Source organism: Channa argus, chromosome 13 (assembly GCF_033026475.1).
Source record: "Channa argus isolate prfri chromosome 13, Channa argus male v1.0, whole genome shotgun sequence".
NCBI classification, from domain to species: Eukaryota; Metazoa; Chordata; class Actinopteri; order Anabantiformes; family Channidae; genus Channa; species Channa argus.
In genome coordinates this window covers 20,595,016-20,611,802 of record NC_090209.1, presented here as the reverse complement: position 1 = coordinate 20,611,802, position 16,787 = coordinate 20,595,016, and the positions used below count along the sequence as shown (strand labels likewise).

The following is a 16,787-nucleotide window of genomic DNA, read 5'->3' as shown; positions in this document are numbered from 1 at the left end:
TCAATAATGCATTTATGTTGTTTTAAATTGTTGTTCTACACCAGACAGCCATGGATTAAAAGCAGTGAGATAAAACTCGTTACACCCAGTTAGCAAATTTGGCATTACAGCAAACATTTATACTGCAGCTGTGGGTGATGAAATTTTTTCATCGCTAAAACTTCACTGAGGAGACCAAACAGGATGAGTTACTTCAGTGTGCATAAACATGACCACAGACTAACAAAGAAATGAAAAGATGCTGTGTTTGAAATCAGTGGTATTCGGTCAGGGAGTGATGTATTCAGAATATCATCCGGGTCCTAGAAAGAGTAATGAGGACTTATGTTAACAAAGTGGTGTGTATGTCACAAGTTTCCTTTCATTAGCCTCTGATTAACGTGAGCTGGTAGTGGTGGGGAGCCAAAATCAGCACTGATGCGCAGTGAAGCATTGGCTAATCATACTTGGCCTTTGCCATCAACACTCGCTAATGAGTGATGGCCGCTGGGAGCAAGATGCTATTCAGAGCTGCTAAAAATTCAGTTACAGTAGGTGCTGGTGCTAAAAACACAGGAACATCTGTATAAAGACACAAAGCATCAACACACATTACACACAAATACTTAATAAGGTCAAAGATGCATGTTCAATGTGTGCCGTCTCCCTCTTCTGCGTAGAAACATACTGTATAAACAAACACAAAGTCTGCAAAACCTACTAAACTAAAATAGAACTACATAACTACATAAAGTATAAAAAAGAAGCAAAATGGTGGTGTTACACAACAAAGTTGAGTATTTCACACAAACCTTCATTTGATTTGAATAAAATGTTGGAATTCTACATCTACGAAATTCCAAAGACTTTAACTAAAGCATCGATGTGAGAATCATGACTTTTACAGTACATTTCCAATGATTTCGTGGAATAAACTGATAAAACATCAAAAATGGCTATGGAAACCTCATCATCAACAAAATAGAGAAATTATCTACTGTAATGTGCAGAAATATCACAGTAATGAGCACTTGGCACCAAAGATTTTGGCTTAGTTAAAACAGTGACAAAGATCCAGTGAATAATGATTTTAAACCCATGTAAAAATGGCCATAATGCTGTTTATGAACTTTTGTCTCTCTCTATCTCTCTCTCTCACACACACAAACACACACACACACAAACTTGTAATCAGATAAACCCCTCAAATTAGCGAGCCCATTTCAGCTATGCAATATAGGACCCTGTTCAACATGACAACAATTTAATTTAAGCATTATGATAAGCCTCTCTGGGAGAGGCAGAGAGAGGCAGCAGTAGAGCTTCGGGAGGAGCAGAGAGTACTGACATTTATTCAATGCAAACAGTGGATGAAAATAACTTGGGCTGATTTTCATCATTTTCTGCCAAGCATCTGTACTGCAAACCAGCAGTGTGTGTGTTTGTGTGTGTGTGTGTTTGCGTATTGCTCTAATTGTGAAGTAAATTTAAGATCTGGGAGTAAGAATCCTCAGAGTTAGAAATGAGTAAATGTGATTAGGGTAGAGAATAAATAAATCAGCATCCACTTCCACAATACTATGCAAAATAAAAGTGGTTCAATCAATGCACTGAAACAGAATTGTACATTTATATTTGACTTTAAACAGGATACGAAGTCAGGACACACTCCAGAGGCAGTGTTTAGAAATAGGCATGCTCTGCTTTGCCAAATACAACACAAGGAAGTCTGTTAGCTCTTAGGTACAAAGGCATTTTACTATTAGATGCTCTGTACAAAAAGTTTCTCAAATGAACAAATTGCCCTCAGCAGGATGCAACAATTAAGATATGGCTCATGAGGAGTCATGCCGTCACTTACAGTATGGATGTAGACAGAAATTAGAAATAAATTAGAAATACTTAGAAAAACTTAGAAATAAATCATAAATAAATCAGATGTTTGTAAAAGTTAACATGAAAAAATAAAAGTATTGGATAAACTTTACTATAATTGTGATATTGTTATATTTTATTTATATTCAATTTATTTTGAACTAATTTGATACTATTTGGTTCCTTAATTACCTCTTTATATCGTCTTCATTGTTACTGGAAGAATGATGACATGTGGTGCATGTGGTTCTGTCTTACAGAAATATCAGAGCTCTGGTGAGTTGCAGCTTTCTGACATCGTTTAGAAATAAATATTGGCAGCGACTAACGGACCGAGAAAGCCGACGTTCTGCAAACAAGCTACACACCTTTAAACTACTCATCAAGGTTATGACTTCTTTCACTGTGCCCTGCTGTCAGTTACAGCCAGAGCTGAATCACAGAGACAAAAATACATATACTTTGCCATTATTCTGAAATAGTACTTGTTGCTAGTGTTCAGCAGAAGTTGTATTGTCTTATTATACTGTAAGTTTCTATTCACACACAGTGGAGTGTTTAAAGGCTTCCTGCAGTAAAAGGGGTTAAAGTCTGAATTGACCAGAGCTAAACTCTCTCACTTATTCACTGCACTGCCTATTTAATAGACATTCATTTTATGTCACCGCTGACACATCAAGTTTTAAATGATTGTAATTTTTGCACAATTCATTGTTGGATTTATAGAACTAGCGTGCATGCCAAAGACACCACTTTTCTATCTCATTGTGTCATTGGAGAGATTTCAGACAGCACTAAACTCTAAAAATGCTACTCCCATTAAAAAAAAAAAAAGTCCACACATGTTCCATGGAATTTTACGATTCTCACAAATAAATACTGCTGCTTTCTGTCCTACAACTCAGTTAAGCCCATGCACATTCCAACACAGTGTCTCATTAGATCACTAACACCAGCAGGGCTCTGGGTCCTGATGACAGGGATCAATAACTACTTCATTCAGGCCTTGAGATGAGACAACATAAGTAGATTCACAAACACAAAAGACCACATCCACATGGCTGAGTATGCTAACACTGGATTTCCGTTCCCTACAGCAGAAGAGGGTCAAAGTTGTGAAGGTTTACTGTAACATCTGTTTGCTCATTTTAAATTAGTGGTGGTGGAATTTACAATCAATCTCCCACTGAAAGTTAGGACTGTCCAAATTGCCCTCTACTGCCACAATATCAAAAGAGAATTACTCTGGGGAGTGAACACAATCCCAGTACATTCAAATAAACAGCAAGGTGCAGGCGTGTGTGTGCAGTATAGACCATATATAAATTATAGCCTATAACTAGAACTGAAATTCTAAAATGCTCAACATGGATTAAATAAGTGATTATTTTCAAAACACTCTTGTTTTTTGTCTTCAATAAAATCCCTGACTGCAACTGAATTTAGAAAAAGTTTAGTTTATCTGTGCAAACTTGCACCCACGCGTGCACCACACACACACACACACACACACACACACACACACACACAAAGATCGTACATACACACATAAATTATAAACCAAGCCAATAAACAGATAAACAGATATTCTTTAGAAATCCCCCTCATCACAGTTGTCGCCAACCTTGTTTCACACAAACAAAATAAAATATCCGCTATTGTCTGCTGAGCTGGTAGTTATCCTCATTTTTCAACACTGCTCTTCTTTTATTATTTTCACTCCTTTTCCATCTCTTCCAAAGTATACGCAGGGAAAATAACAAATAATGATGTATTATTCACGAGAAGCCAAATGCATAAATACATTAAAAAGTCTCAAAATACAACTCCTTGTGTGGTATTATGCAGGTGTGTGTGTGTGTGTGTGTGTGTGTGTGTGTGTGTGTGTGTGTGTGTGTGTGTGTGTGTGCGCGCGCGTGCGTATAAACATAATCGGTGTTTTGCCTGCAGGTTTTCAAGAGGTGAACGTTCGAGAGGGAGAAAGAGATGAAGAAGACAGGATTTGTCTTACAAGTATCAGTGGTCGCAGAGGAGTGGAACAGCAAGTAAAGATGGATAGAGGATTCCAGCAAAGCCCATTATCAGCTCTCTGTGTGCATGTGTGTCTGTGTAAAGGATGATAACAAGAATGTATATTTTTTGATCGGTGTGTTTCCAAAGTGCCTGCAGTGTGTATATATTTCAGTAAGTATGCTTGTGTATGTATGAGTCTACATCTATAGGGGTATAAATACTGTATCAGTACGCACACAGACACACACAGTAAGTCCATCAGGTTCTGTGTGTTATGAATACCAAGCAAGAGTCAATGCCCGTGGGAAATGAAAGCACAAAAACCAAGTTATTTACAATGACCTCTCGCCCTGTGAGTGTTTGTGCATGTGTGTGTATGTGTCTAAGTGTGCATGCACATAACTGTGTTCCGCAATCACCCCAGAGGAATCTGATTACTGTCTACATGTGTGTGTGTGTGCTTGTGCGTGCGTGTGTTTTAGTTTTTACTGATGACAATAGGAGCAAAGATACAGAAAGAGATTTTGTCTTAAAGTCTTAAAGAGGTGGAAGAGAGGGAAAGGGAATAAGAGAGAAATACAGGGGGGCAGTTATTTTTGGCCAATTTAAAGTGAGCAAATGAAGGCAAGGTGAAAAAAGAGAGATTAAAGAGAAATGGACTGAAAGTGAAAAGGGAGGAATAGGAAGGAGGTAGCAGCAGAAGTGATAAAAAGAAGAAAGAAATAGAACAAAGGCAAGAGAAGAAGGAGGAGGAAGAGAGTAGGAAAAAATAACAGGGATAAAACCAAGAGAGAGGAGATAAGGATAATGGGAATAGAAAAACTGAATGAAAAGGAGTAAGATTAAAGAGAGGAAGGGAAAGGAGGGCAGAGAGAGAGAAAAGAAGAAGAAAGGTAAAAGTAAGAAAAGATGCAGTGGTGAAGATGACTCCTCATCAAGTAGACCATGCAGAACACTGTTATCTGCTCTAGCAAAGCCAAAAGTCATCTCCAACATCTACAGCTATTACTGCCACCCCGTTGTCACTGGAGGCAACTGGGCAGTAACCGGGGTAACAGAGGAGACGGTCAAAACATGAGCAAAAAAACAAAAGTATAAGAAAAAGAAGTAGAAGAAGGGCCGGGCGGTGTGTGGGAGTAAAGTTGCAATAAAGCAGGTTGGCTTTCATCTTCTGACTCTCCAGCGCTGCTCCAGAATTAGACTTTTGCTTACAGGAGATTTCCTGAAACCTCCCTTCTCAGCCAGCTTTGGGTCCTGCGAGCGGATAAATCAGGGCTTTACCGGGCCCAACCCTGACACATTAACAACCAGCCAGACCAGCAGCAGACAAAAGACAAAATGTGCAGCAGTAGTAACAAGCTCAGGTCAGAGACTATTTTAGGTTTCCAGGCAAAATCCTGCTTTCAAAAACGCTACAGGAGGTAAAAGAAGAAAAGGGTAAAGGAAGCAATCTTTGACAGGGGGCTATCAAGTTATTTCAAAAGAATTTATGACATAAGTGAATGTATGCTCTCTTAAAAAACAGGTGTTTATGGGCAACTTCAGTCCTCTGAAAGTCTACTGGAGAGATTGAAACCATTCGGAAATAGTCATTCCATTGTTTGGTGTTTTAATGATGGCAATGGAACACGGCGTCTAATAGGTTCCTTCACTATCTCCCATAGGTGGGATATTGGTTAGAGATCCTGTGAATGTGACAGACATTGCATGGGCCTTTTATACTGATTCAACTATTTATAGAGCTCATGAAAATGTATAAATTTTTTACTCCGTTATTCTGACTTTTCCCTCACTTTGCTTCCATCTTTATGTTGACTAAGTGTTAAGATTAAAAATACGTTCAATACGGTGTTTTCTGCCAAACTATCAAATATAGGTATAGGTTTGATAGTATATTGGAAAACACAGGAAAGTTAATGTATTCTTTCCTTTGTACGAATGTAACAGTCACTTTTTCATATTTAGTACGACTTCAGTCTCTACAAACATTAACAAATGCATTTCTAAAACGTAATCATAAAAATGATTTTTGCTTGCATGTGTGTGCCTGTTTGTGTGTATTGGAGGTAAAATAAATCCAAATGTCTTTTGCAAATGTGGTCATTATAAATATTTCCTCATTAAGTTGATAGAAAATGTAATCTGGGTGGCATAATGGTGGCTGAAAAACTTGGTTGCAACAAGGAATTAGCTATGAGACAGGTTTGAACCTTTCAGTAATAAAGAAAATGATTCCAAATAACAACTAAATGGCTCTGGAATGTCTACTGTATAGTATGGTACAGCTAAATAACATAAGTTACACCACATACTTTCTGTTTAAGATGGAGGGGTTCACAGCCTCCTGGTATTGGCTCTGACTGCTGGCAGTATGTTAGAGCAGACAGTGCAGCAGGTGTGGAGTACTGATGCCTTTCTCCTTTCAGTGTGAGGACACAAGAGTGGGTCGGTGCCGGAGAGATAAAGCCCTCTCTAAAGCCCAGAGTGAGAGAGCGGAGAGTGGAAGGCAGCGGGCCGTGCTTATGGCCAACTCTCAAGAACACACACATGGGTGCACATGCTCACACACACAAAATCAATATCCATTGATCACTCTTTCGAACCCTAGTCACCTCGCCCACACGCACACGCACAGGCACACACACACAATCCTTTTCATGAATTACTTGTTGCACTCCTTCAAGAAGAAAAAAGTGAAAAAAAACTCCATGTTCCACTAGAATGGCCACACAAGATGAGATTCTGTGGCACTTCTGTAGTTCTCTCTGGGAAAGGGAGTGTATTTACTACCCTGTTCCAAGTTCAATATTAGGAGAGCCAACATGGTGCACGTTCCCTAAGTGATTGTAGCGGGTGCATGCCCATACACACACCAAAAAACTGCTGCCCAAATGTCTTATGTCTCTCTGAAGCAGAAAGTGCTTCTGCTGGCAATTTTTTCTTTCTCCCTCTCTGCCTCTGCGTTCTTTTTTAAAATGACTGCTTTTTTTCTTTTTGTCTTGTCTTGTGTTGTTATCGGGAACTCCTGCTGGGCCAATTTAAACGCAGCTTCTCCTTTTAATTTCAATAATATCTGAGGCCATTATCCACCTGCCCGCCCGACCACCTGACTGCCAAAAATGTAACCCCGCCGATCCCAAATCATCTATCTAGAACAAAAGGAAGATAATGAAGAAGCTGGTGCAGAGCTGGTCTGAACCATTAAGGCCGAGGTTATGTGAATATTAGAGTGAAGCACTGGGGGGTAACTAAGTGCCCACGCCTCAACAACATGTGGGTCATTTTGTCCTGCCCTCAGGAGAGAACTTACACCGTTACCTTGGCACTTAAATGTTGTAATAGCCTGTTCAGTGTTATGAGTGAGGTACTAAATGAATGTGGTTAAAGCGGATTTTTCTGCTGTGGAGCCAAACTGCACTGTGCTAAGCCATGCAGTCAGAAGAGTGGGAATATATAGGCATTTCATAGAAGGGGAGGAAAGGGAACACAATGTGTGACAAAGTAAGGGCTGTAAAATAGCTCCTTTATTCAGAGTTCAAGCCACAAGTGAGCACACAAATATGTCCAGGAAAATTCCTCATTTCACAGGTAAGGGCTGTAAAGCAAACCTTCTGTCGGTAAACTGTGATGTCTGTTTACAATTTGTACTAATATAACACTGTTAATCTTCCTTTTCTCTTACAGATAACCCAGGGCTTTGTTTAAAGTTTGTCTGATAATAAAATTTCGAGAGGGTGAATACATATTCTGGTATTTGGACATACAATATCAAAGTATAGCATGTTATAGTACAGTACATGATGCATGTAGTTCAGCTGTGGCACTAGTGGAGAAGGATACTGAAACCAATATAAATCCCTGTTTAATCGACTGTTTATGAATTAAATTTTTCATTTGTAAAGGGACATTTCCTTTTTTAAACTTACATAGCTTGCTTTAAGTAAGCAAAAATGCTCACACAAACAAGAGGTGGCAAATGTAGGAGTGTCAGCATCCACCAGATTTTAGAGACCTGCTAGTTGATGTTTTCCTCCAGTTCACAGAACCACACTCTAAGGCTCAGAGTTGTACTTTGTGCAAACAAAATGCTTCAAATAGCTCTCGTCTTTTTAAAAAGAGGATAATCTGCAAGGGAAGAAAACTTCTTTTGTGGCTGCACTCTGAAGTTACTGATAAGACTCCTGAGTTGATTTGAATTTGACATGACGGTTTCCCAAATCGTAGCCAATTCACTTACCTCAATGAAAACCGAATTTAAATCGAATGAGTCAAACAAGAATTTACACAAAAGCACGAATCCAACCGCCTACACTATTTTTAAAGTTAAAAGCTCCCTCACTCCTTCAGCTCTCGCTCCTTATGCGCTGTGTCCCCCTCTTCCTCTTTCCTGTTTTTGCCTCTCTCTTTTCCCATCAGCCCTGACAACTCCATAATCTCAGCCAGAGTGACCTGTGCAGACCCTCTGTGCTAGCTGAATTTATTGGAGGCAGAAAGAGAATGAGAACCTGTCACTTGGCTTCCACTGACCTTCTAACACCCTGTTTCTCTCTCACATACACACAGGCACACACAGAGGCAGGCAGGCATGTACACAGTCCCGCAGACTGAGTATATCTCTCTATGCACCCAGAACAAATGCAAATATCCTTCAATTCAGCCATGCACAAACACATCAACATCTTCTGATGAATGTTGAACCACAGCTTGCAACAAGGCAGAATCGTTTATGTTCTTTAGAAAACTTCGGCTTTTTTTGTTTGGCTGCCCTTCCAAATACTGTGTATGTAAACTACATTGTTGCAATACAAGCAGAGTTTTAAAAAAAGAAAAAAACTTTCTGGTTACAGCTACGTAAGTGCACACACTTAACTATGAGTGTTTGCATTGAGTTTGTCAGCACATAATGCATAAATAGCACAGATAAAGTAAGAAAAGTAGGCCGAATTAACATGCAGGGCATTAATGAATGCAATCTGGCCGCCAAAAATGTTAATTTGTTGCACAAATTCAAAGCACAACATATTTATATCTATTTCATACACGCCTTTTGGCCCAAAGTTCACTGCCAACTACAGCCACCTGCACTGGTGCATAGCAGCGTGGGGTTGAGTCTAGGAAAGAAATCACAAGAATGCCTGTATCTTTTGAAAATATTGAAAGTCAAGTATACGTTGCCACAGCAGAGTGCGATTGCACTTTCCATCTTTCTTCACAGTAGTTTTTGAGCAGACTGGTAGACAGGATATGACTGACTTTTTTCCTTAACGAAAAAGTTGGTAAAAATATCTAAAGATATTGGAATGGATGGGCATTATCTACAAAGCCACGTGATTGGTTAATTTAACTTTCTTGTTGTCACTTCAAAATTCTGAGGCGTAGGGTTGTCCTGTCTGAAAAATAGATCAAATCTATGTGCTGTACCTACTTTATGTCAGGCTGGATTCTACATGGTCATCATCTGAATGTAAACCATGCACAGGGAACACTGTGAACTGCAACGTGAGCGTTGTGTGGCTGAGCTAGTGAGATTATCTGCCAGACACTGTTACTGTACAGACCACAGGGGCTGTACAGTAACTCATATATAAACAAAAATTCATATATTTTTCTCTCTTGCAATAATGTTTTTTTATGTTGGATTTTTATTTGTTACATTGATTACATGACAAATCACAGAAAGAGGCTACTGCTTTGTGCCTAAACAGATCTGAAGAATAAGGGATGTGACAGGTTGGTTAACAAGCATCTGCATTTTCTCCTTCGTTTTACTGATTTTTCAAAGCGTGGTGCTTTCAGGCAGCAAGGCTACTGCAACAGATGCCATGCACTGAGCGCAGATTGATTTGTTTTTATATTGAATGTTTTAAATATACAAAACACAATCCAACATTTAGAACACCCGTCTCCAAGTTACTCTCTGTATTCAATAATTACATGAAAAACTAAGGGAAAAAAAAGACCATCATCATCAACTACACTGACCTATTTAAATCGAGGCAATAGAACAAAAAACTGCGTTTGACTCCATGTTGCAGATGTGATACTACAGGAGAGAAAGTGTGTTCTGCTGAGAGGCATGTATTATCAGTAATACTATAATTATCGCCATATTTATTTTATTTTTTATATTTCTGCTAGTGACTGCCTGCTGCTGGTGCCAGAGGTAATTATGTTGCTTTTGATGGCCTTATCCCTTTATGAACTATTGTTACAACGCCTGCACTGTTTTTCCTCTCTGGATTTTATCTACTCCTGTATTCTGTTCTTTCATTCACTCACTGAATCACTCACTCACTTGCTTTTTACATCTCTGATTTCCTCTAAATGTTTAATAACTCATTCACCTTTCAACATAATTCCCTCTTACCATTCCTCTCCAGATGCTTCTCCTGTCTCTTCTCCACTCTACCCTCCTGTCTTCTCTCTGTCCTTTCTATCTCTTTATTCTCTCTCTGCCAGTGTTATGCAGTCACCAAGCTTGTTATTAGTGCCAGGTCCAAGCTGGCACTGTAATCAGACCCCTGGAATTAGCAGTAGGCCCACACTGGCAGACAGGCACGACACTAACAAAACACTATAGTTATTATTGAGGTTGCTGGAATGTTGCAGCTTTGGCAGGAATCTGCTACTCCCCTCTGAGCCCTGGATCTTGATGGGCTTTGCTAGAGAGAAGCAATATGAGGTAAAGCAGGAGCATAGGCACCCACCAGGGGCTAAGGGAGAAAATACACACTGGATGGCTACCAACGGGGGCCCAAAGTGGCACACTGTTTGTTTGTGAGGATGCAGGTGGTGCTTAAGCACTGGGAGTGTGGCCATTTTGGAAGGACAATACACTGGACATAATGGGGACATGTTTTATTATTGGGGGATAAAGACAGAGGCAAAACCTGTTGTATTAGGACCGGGTGTAACAGAAATCCATTTACTTGACAATAACAAGCAATTTAGTGTCACTCAGAGACTTGCAGCTTTGTGTTTGGCTGGTGAAGTGGCAATGCTAATTTTCTATCCCAAACATCATAACATCCCACGTCCTGTTTCAGCTGTTTTAATGAAAGCTCTCCATACTATGGTGCACATTCACGAATGCTTCACCTTTTCTTCACAGCTTTTAACTCTTGCAACCACTGAATGGAGAATGACAGTGTCAGTTCAAATTGCACTCTGAAAGGCTGTAGATTCTGGGGTCCTTTTGGGATCGATCCTCTCAATCTTTTCAGGATCAAGGGCACTGGCTTCATCTCTCAAAATGTTAAAACCCTGTGTATACTAACAGTTCAAAAAACAAGTGTTGACAGAAAAATGCTACTAGTTAATGCTACAGCAGATGTCTTTAAACAATCATGTGAGTCTTCTTTTAAAAGTTTTTGGAGTGTTGTGATCTCATAAAAATATACGGCAGATGAACAATCAAATCTGACAACTAATGTTCTCAAATGTAAAATTCACAACTTCTGCTCTTTTCACTTGGGCTATGAGCTACAATGTGAACATTCAAACCATTTAAATAGGCAAGTTGAAACTGGCCGATCATCTTTACATGTAATTAGGTCTCAGTCATTCTTAAAATCAGGAACCCAAATGAGGAAAACCACGAGCTCAGGAGATTTCTGAAAATCTGCTGCTATACTGTACATGAAAAGCACATGGAATTCACCTAAATAATTTCCATTAATTAAATAAATAAAGAAACATACATCCAACAACTACAAACACATGCTGCTAATTCACTTAGAGGCATTTGACAGGTACTTACAGCACGGTCCCTTGCGCAGCACCTTGATGCGTCGCTGTGTGTTGCACTGGGCTTTCTCCAGCTCACACTCATTGGAGTAGGTGGATGAATCTGAGCCGCAAACAGGAGCAACCAAAGATGGACATTCCACTTTCTTGCAAACACACTCAGCCTTGGCTGGGTCAGTTGGGTCACGGTTGCACACAGCGCCAAACCCACAGAGCATTCCTTTACAGCCTGCAAGACAGAAAGAAAAGGTCCAGTTAGCTCAAAGCTGACTAATAAAAAACCTGTACAATACATAGTGCTATTGCATTTTTCTATATTTATTTATTCATTTTAAAGGTTTTTGTGAATTAATGCAGAGAAAATTTATAGTGAGGCACGTCGGAACAGCTTAATCTCGATCTCAGCTGTCACGGCCTTTGTGTAGAACTCTACACAGTTCAGCAGGACAAATGCATCAGGGATTAAATGTGATCCTGGTGTAAAGCAAACAGATGCTCTACATTCATTCAGGAAGAATCTGTCCACTCATGCAGAGCAAGTGCAGTGTGTTGTTGGGTATGCTGAGCTTTTACAGAATTTGGAAAAGCTTCAGTGATTTAAAAAAAATAAAAATTGCTACACACTGTCGACAGTTCATTTCCCCCTTTGTAGCGACTGCAGTCTTTGAAACACCGATGATCCATTCGGGCAAACATGGAGTGTCAGCATCATGAAGACAAACAAAAGACAGGCTCCCACTTCAACGGTTCGCCAGTCAAACAACAACAACCCTAAAGACTCTGGTGCTAAACTTCCCACTGGCTTCTCAGCTGTGATCAAGTGTGGAACGTCAAACTTTAAACTTTGTCCGATTTTGCTGAATGTGCAAAGCAAACATAAAGTACGTGTATGTGTGTATGTGTTGTGTGTGCACAACATCAACTTAGAAAGCAATTGACCCGTGTTGTGGCAGCTACAGCTGCTGTGGCTCTGCGCCCACTTGGAGGGCTGTTGGGCAGCCAGCTGGCAAGATGTCCTTGCCTCTGCTCTATGGGGGTGTTAAATGAGATAGAAAAACTCACACAGGTAGTCAACCTGATTTGAAATAAATGGATAAAAGCACATAAAAAAACACAAGTCCACTCAAATCACCTCGGTTGGAGAGAGCAAACATCCAGTGTCACTGGTTTAAGGACATACACACTTGCATTTACACTCATCTACTGTACATTTGCAGAGACGCACAACTATTTCTTATCACTGGCTCCCAAGCCGGGGCTAAACGCAAGACAGCATGTTCACTTACTGGCAGGTGGCTTTTGTGGTAGGCCAACAGACAGTCTGATAGACTCACACACTCACACAAGCTCATGTGCAGCACAGACAACTGGTCCAGCATCTGCCCAAGGCATCTCATTCTGTTTCTCTCCTCACACCCGAGCACAGTGTGTAAATGTGAATGTGTGTGTGTTGTGTAGAGTGACAGGTGAGGAGGCTGTTTTTGACTTGCCCACTGTTCCCTGTGGGAGAGCGCCTGACAGCTACCTGAGCTCACTCTCTTTTGTACCAGGGAAAAAAGAAGTGTGTGTGTGTGTGTGTGTGTTTGCGAAGCAATCCACAAATGCATCTGTATTCCTGACAGCGTGTGTGTCTCTGAGACATGTAGGCATTAGATGTCTCACACTTACACACAAATACAGTACACACACTCACACAAGAGCGGGCAGGTGCTAGTATGAAGGCCTTGTCATAACTGGCACACTGCTCTACCATAACTTCACACCATGCGCTGTGTGCGCATGGGAGTGTGTACATGTGAGTGTCAGCGGTGGCTAGTATCAGCGTGGCTCAGATGCGAAGCCATGCGAGCAGAGTGACAAGAGGTGAAATTCAATCAAACTGTGTCAGATGTGTACAAGAGAGAGGGAGGGTGTTTCATAGTAGGAGAGAAAACGAGCACCCAAAGGACTAAAGTAGCCGGTGACCAAACTCTATGTGTATGGTTCAAATGTATTTATCTGAACGTCTGTTTTTTCAGGCAATATTCAAGTATAGCCATCATGCAAGCCAGACCTATTGGTGTTAAAATAACACAGAAATACGATTTAAAAATTAGAACTACAAATGCTGAAAGTGAACATACCACCTAGAGAGAAGAAAATCATGAATGCCTGTGGCGGTTTGTAACCAAATCTCTTCTGCAATGTTTCCCTATAAGAAAAGCTCACTCTAGCCTCAAGCTTAGCTGACTGACAAAAGACTGACACCGGAGCTGAGGGCTCTGTCAAAGTGAAGGTATCAAGTGCATGCTCTGGACCAGGTGTACAAACAGCATACCTATGTACTGGAAAGTTCTTTTCCTGGGTAAAATCCTGCCGGTACCTTAGAAAAACACATTTACCACTTGAGGTTTCTTTAGAATTGACAGAGGTACTTGGTAGTTAATATTTACGACGGTATCTACCGCGGCTGAAAACAAAAGTACACCTATAGCTTTGTCAGTATACATTCCAACAGTGCTGACCATGACTCATTTTAAATGACAGGCGACCTCTAGGAATGCAGACATAGAATTAAAAACAGCAAGGACCCTCTTGATATCCCCTAGAGACGGATTGGCATTACTTTACAAAAGATAACAAATCAAACTCTAGCTCTCCTCACAGTTACTGCACACAACTGTGGTGTTGTACTGGTGTTGTGTTACCAAGTTCTGTGCACTAAAATAAACAGTACCTCTGCTTAATTCCAATGAACTAATAAAGATCAGCGATTATGATTGTATTGCAGTATACAGTACACTATGTACAGTTTTATATAGAGCAGCAGACCTAATGAGTTTAAGTTCAGCTGTCATTTTTAACAGTTAGTCTCTGAACAGTACTTTTTATTATACAGTACTTTACAAGTCACATTGCTATAAGATTATTGCAACTTTCAGTATCAAACATTGGAAGCAGAATGTTTGATACTGAAAATAAAAGCTTTACCTTCATCTAATGCTAAACCCTAACCTTTATATAGATGTTTCCAGGTAACAAATAATAAACACGTATAATGACAATGATGCCGTTCCACTGGAACTAATAGGCATGACCTTTGTAGATTCTCTTCTTTCACTTAAATGTGTACTAAGGACATACAGTATAGGTAACAAAGCCAGTTCTGCTGGTGTGTCCAAGCAAGGAAGGTAGCTTCTAACTTAGCTCAGGTGAAGAGATGGGAGATTATTAAAATAAATAGCTTTTAGGGAATGGTTAGCTGCACTGCACTGGTTTTTGAATACTGAGAAAATCCATATGGTATCTTTAAAATGACCAAAGTACCAATGAGAAACAACACCAGTCAAATATTGTGAAAACACAACAGTTTCTGTTTATATTATTATTTATTTTCTATTTAAATAAATCTGTAAATCTGTAAAAATACAGAAAACATGAGGTGTCACACAATTTTACACTTTACACTAATCTTTCAGACTTGTTACACATAGCTTTGCTTGCCTTTACAAATTGTTAGAAGTGTTAAAAGTGCATGCACAGAAAATTGTCCAAGCACCACCATACATGTAATCATTGTACTTGCAATTGTGCAAATGTGTTTTTGAGTGCAATGAATTTGAGAATGTGTTTCCACGCTTGTCGGTGCATGTAAGTAGTGTAAGGTTATCTCCCACCAGCCCTGCAGTGTTGAAAGCTTCACTTCCATGAGTTTTTTTTTTTTCTTCTTTTGGAGGCTGTGGAAGAAAATCCCATTGGGGAGAAATGACAGCATGTCCAGTTTGTGCTTGTCAAGGCATACAGCTTGTCCAGGTAACACTTCATCCTGCGTTTGACGGCTCAGCTATTAAATATGGCACGGTGTTGGAGCCTTAAGGATGCTCTTAGTGCATCAGTGGGTTTTGAAAGCAAATGGTGCTGTTGTGATTAAAGGCACGTTGAATATATTTTATGGTTTGTAAGTTAAGAGAAGGTCTGGCATAGTTCTCTGGTTTCAATTTTCCACACATTCTTTTGCCAGTTCTGATACTTCAGGATTCAGTGTTTGTGTAGGATGATACACATTTCAGTTTATTTCTTTGGTGGATTAAAGCTCACATGGCTGTGCAAAGGAATCCATTCTTTTTGGCTAATTCCACAACAATGCCGACCACGTGGACCCAACACACCTGCTGTCAAATTCTATCCTAGTTTTAAAAATGTGTTTGGTTCCATGCATGGTGCACGGAACATGCATATTTAATCATATAGTGTACTATATGTGCAACATTTTATGCTAGTTGTTCTTTCAAACACAGATCCAGACAGACACAGATTCAATAAATATGTCCCAGTAGTTCTTATTTCTTTGAGATTGGTTCTACTCTGAAGAAAATGTCCCCACAGCCTGCGTTTGTGGTGAAATGCTCTCTCTCATTGTTTTGCTGCCTTGTTGCATTTACCTCAAACAAAGTGAAAAGGGGAGACAGGGACTGTCGAGGCAAGCATGAATGTGCTTAGACCCAATAAGACCTGACAGAACCTCCTTGATAATCTCCTTGTTGCAAGATACCTGTAAGGTTTTCAAAATTATTTCACCCCAGTCCAGTTGGTTACAGCTAGAGAGGGGAGCAGTTGAGAAGAGGGAAGTGAAGGAGAAGCGAGGGAACGTTTGCATTAATAATTAACAGTACTGAACTCTACATGGGCGACAAGTAGAGCAAGCTGAATTGCCGGGATGACCTGGGCAGTGATGCGCAACCTGTGTTACATAACCTGCAAAGGTGAAGCACATTGTGCCATGATCGGATTAGATGTACAAATAGCGGCTACAACATTGACTAATGAACTGACTATCAAGAAATCTGGAAACGGAAGTTGATGGAAGGAGATACAGCTCGGTGCCACTGAAGCGACATCACATTAATGTTGAATGAGTCTAAATTCATTACGCTCTAGCACTCCTGGGGGACATCTTCCACTTACTTCCTAATAAAGGAAGCCTTTCCTTTCAGCTTATGCTCAGTAATACAGATGTGCTCCTTGGCTGGACTTTTTTTTTAAACAGTTCTCTCTCTTCTTCTCTCTATAAGAGGGCTTTAGACTCTCTATCAGTGCAGCAGTGCCAAAAGACCTTCGTGGGGATGGGACACGTTGCTATGGCAACAGCCAGTGATGCAATCAGCACGGAGAAGCTTGCCTCATCAGGTTGGGAG

The 16,787-nt window shown here is 40.1% G+C and overlaps 1 protein-coding gene across 11 annotated transcripts in view; it reads right to left on the bottom strand.

Moving 5' to 3' along the window:
* The window catches only part of agrn (agrin), a 232,130-nt gene that overhangs the window by 83,588 nt on the left and 131,755 nt on the right, over positions 1-16,787 (bottom strand). For all 11 annotated transcript variants that reach the window (XM_067525724.1, XM_067525716.1, XM_067525720.1 and 8 more), the window contains one exon: positions 11,627-11,842. In XM_067525724.1, coding sequence (XP_067381825.1) covers positions 11,627-11,842 — 216 coding nt within the window. The remainder of the gene's footprint in view (positions 1-11,626; positions 11,843-16,787) is intronic.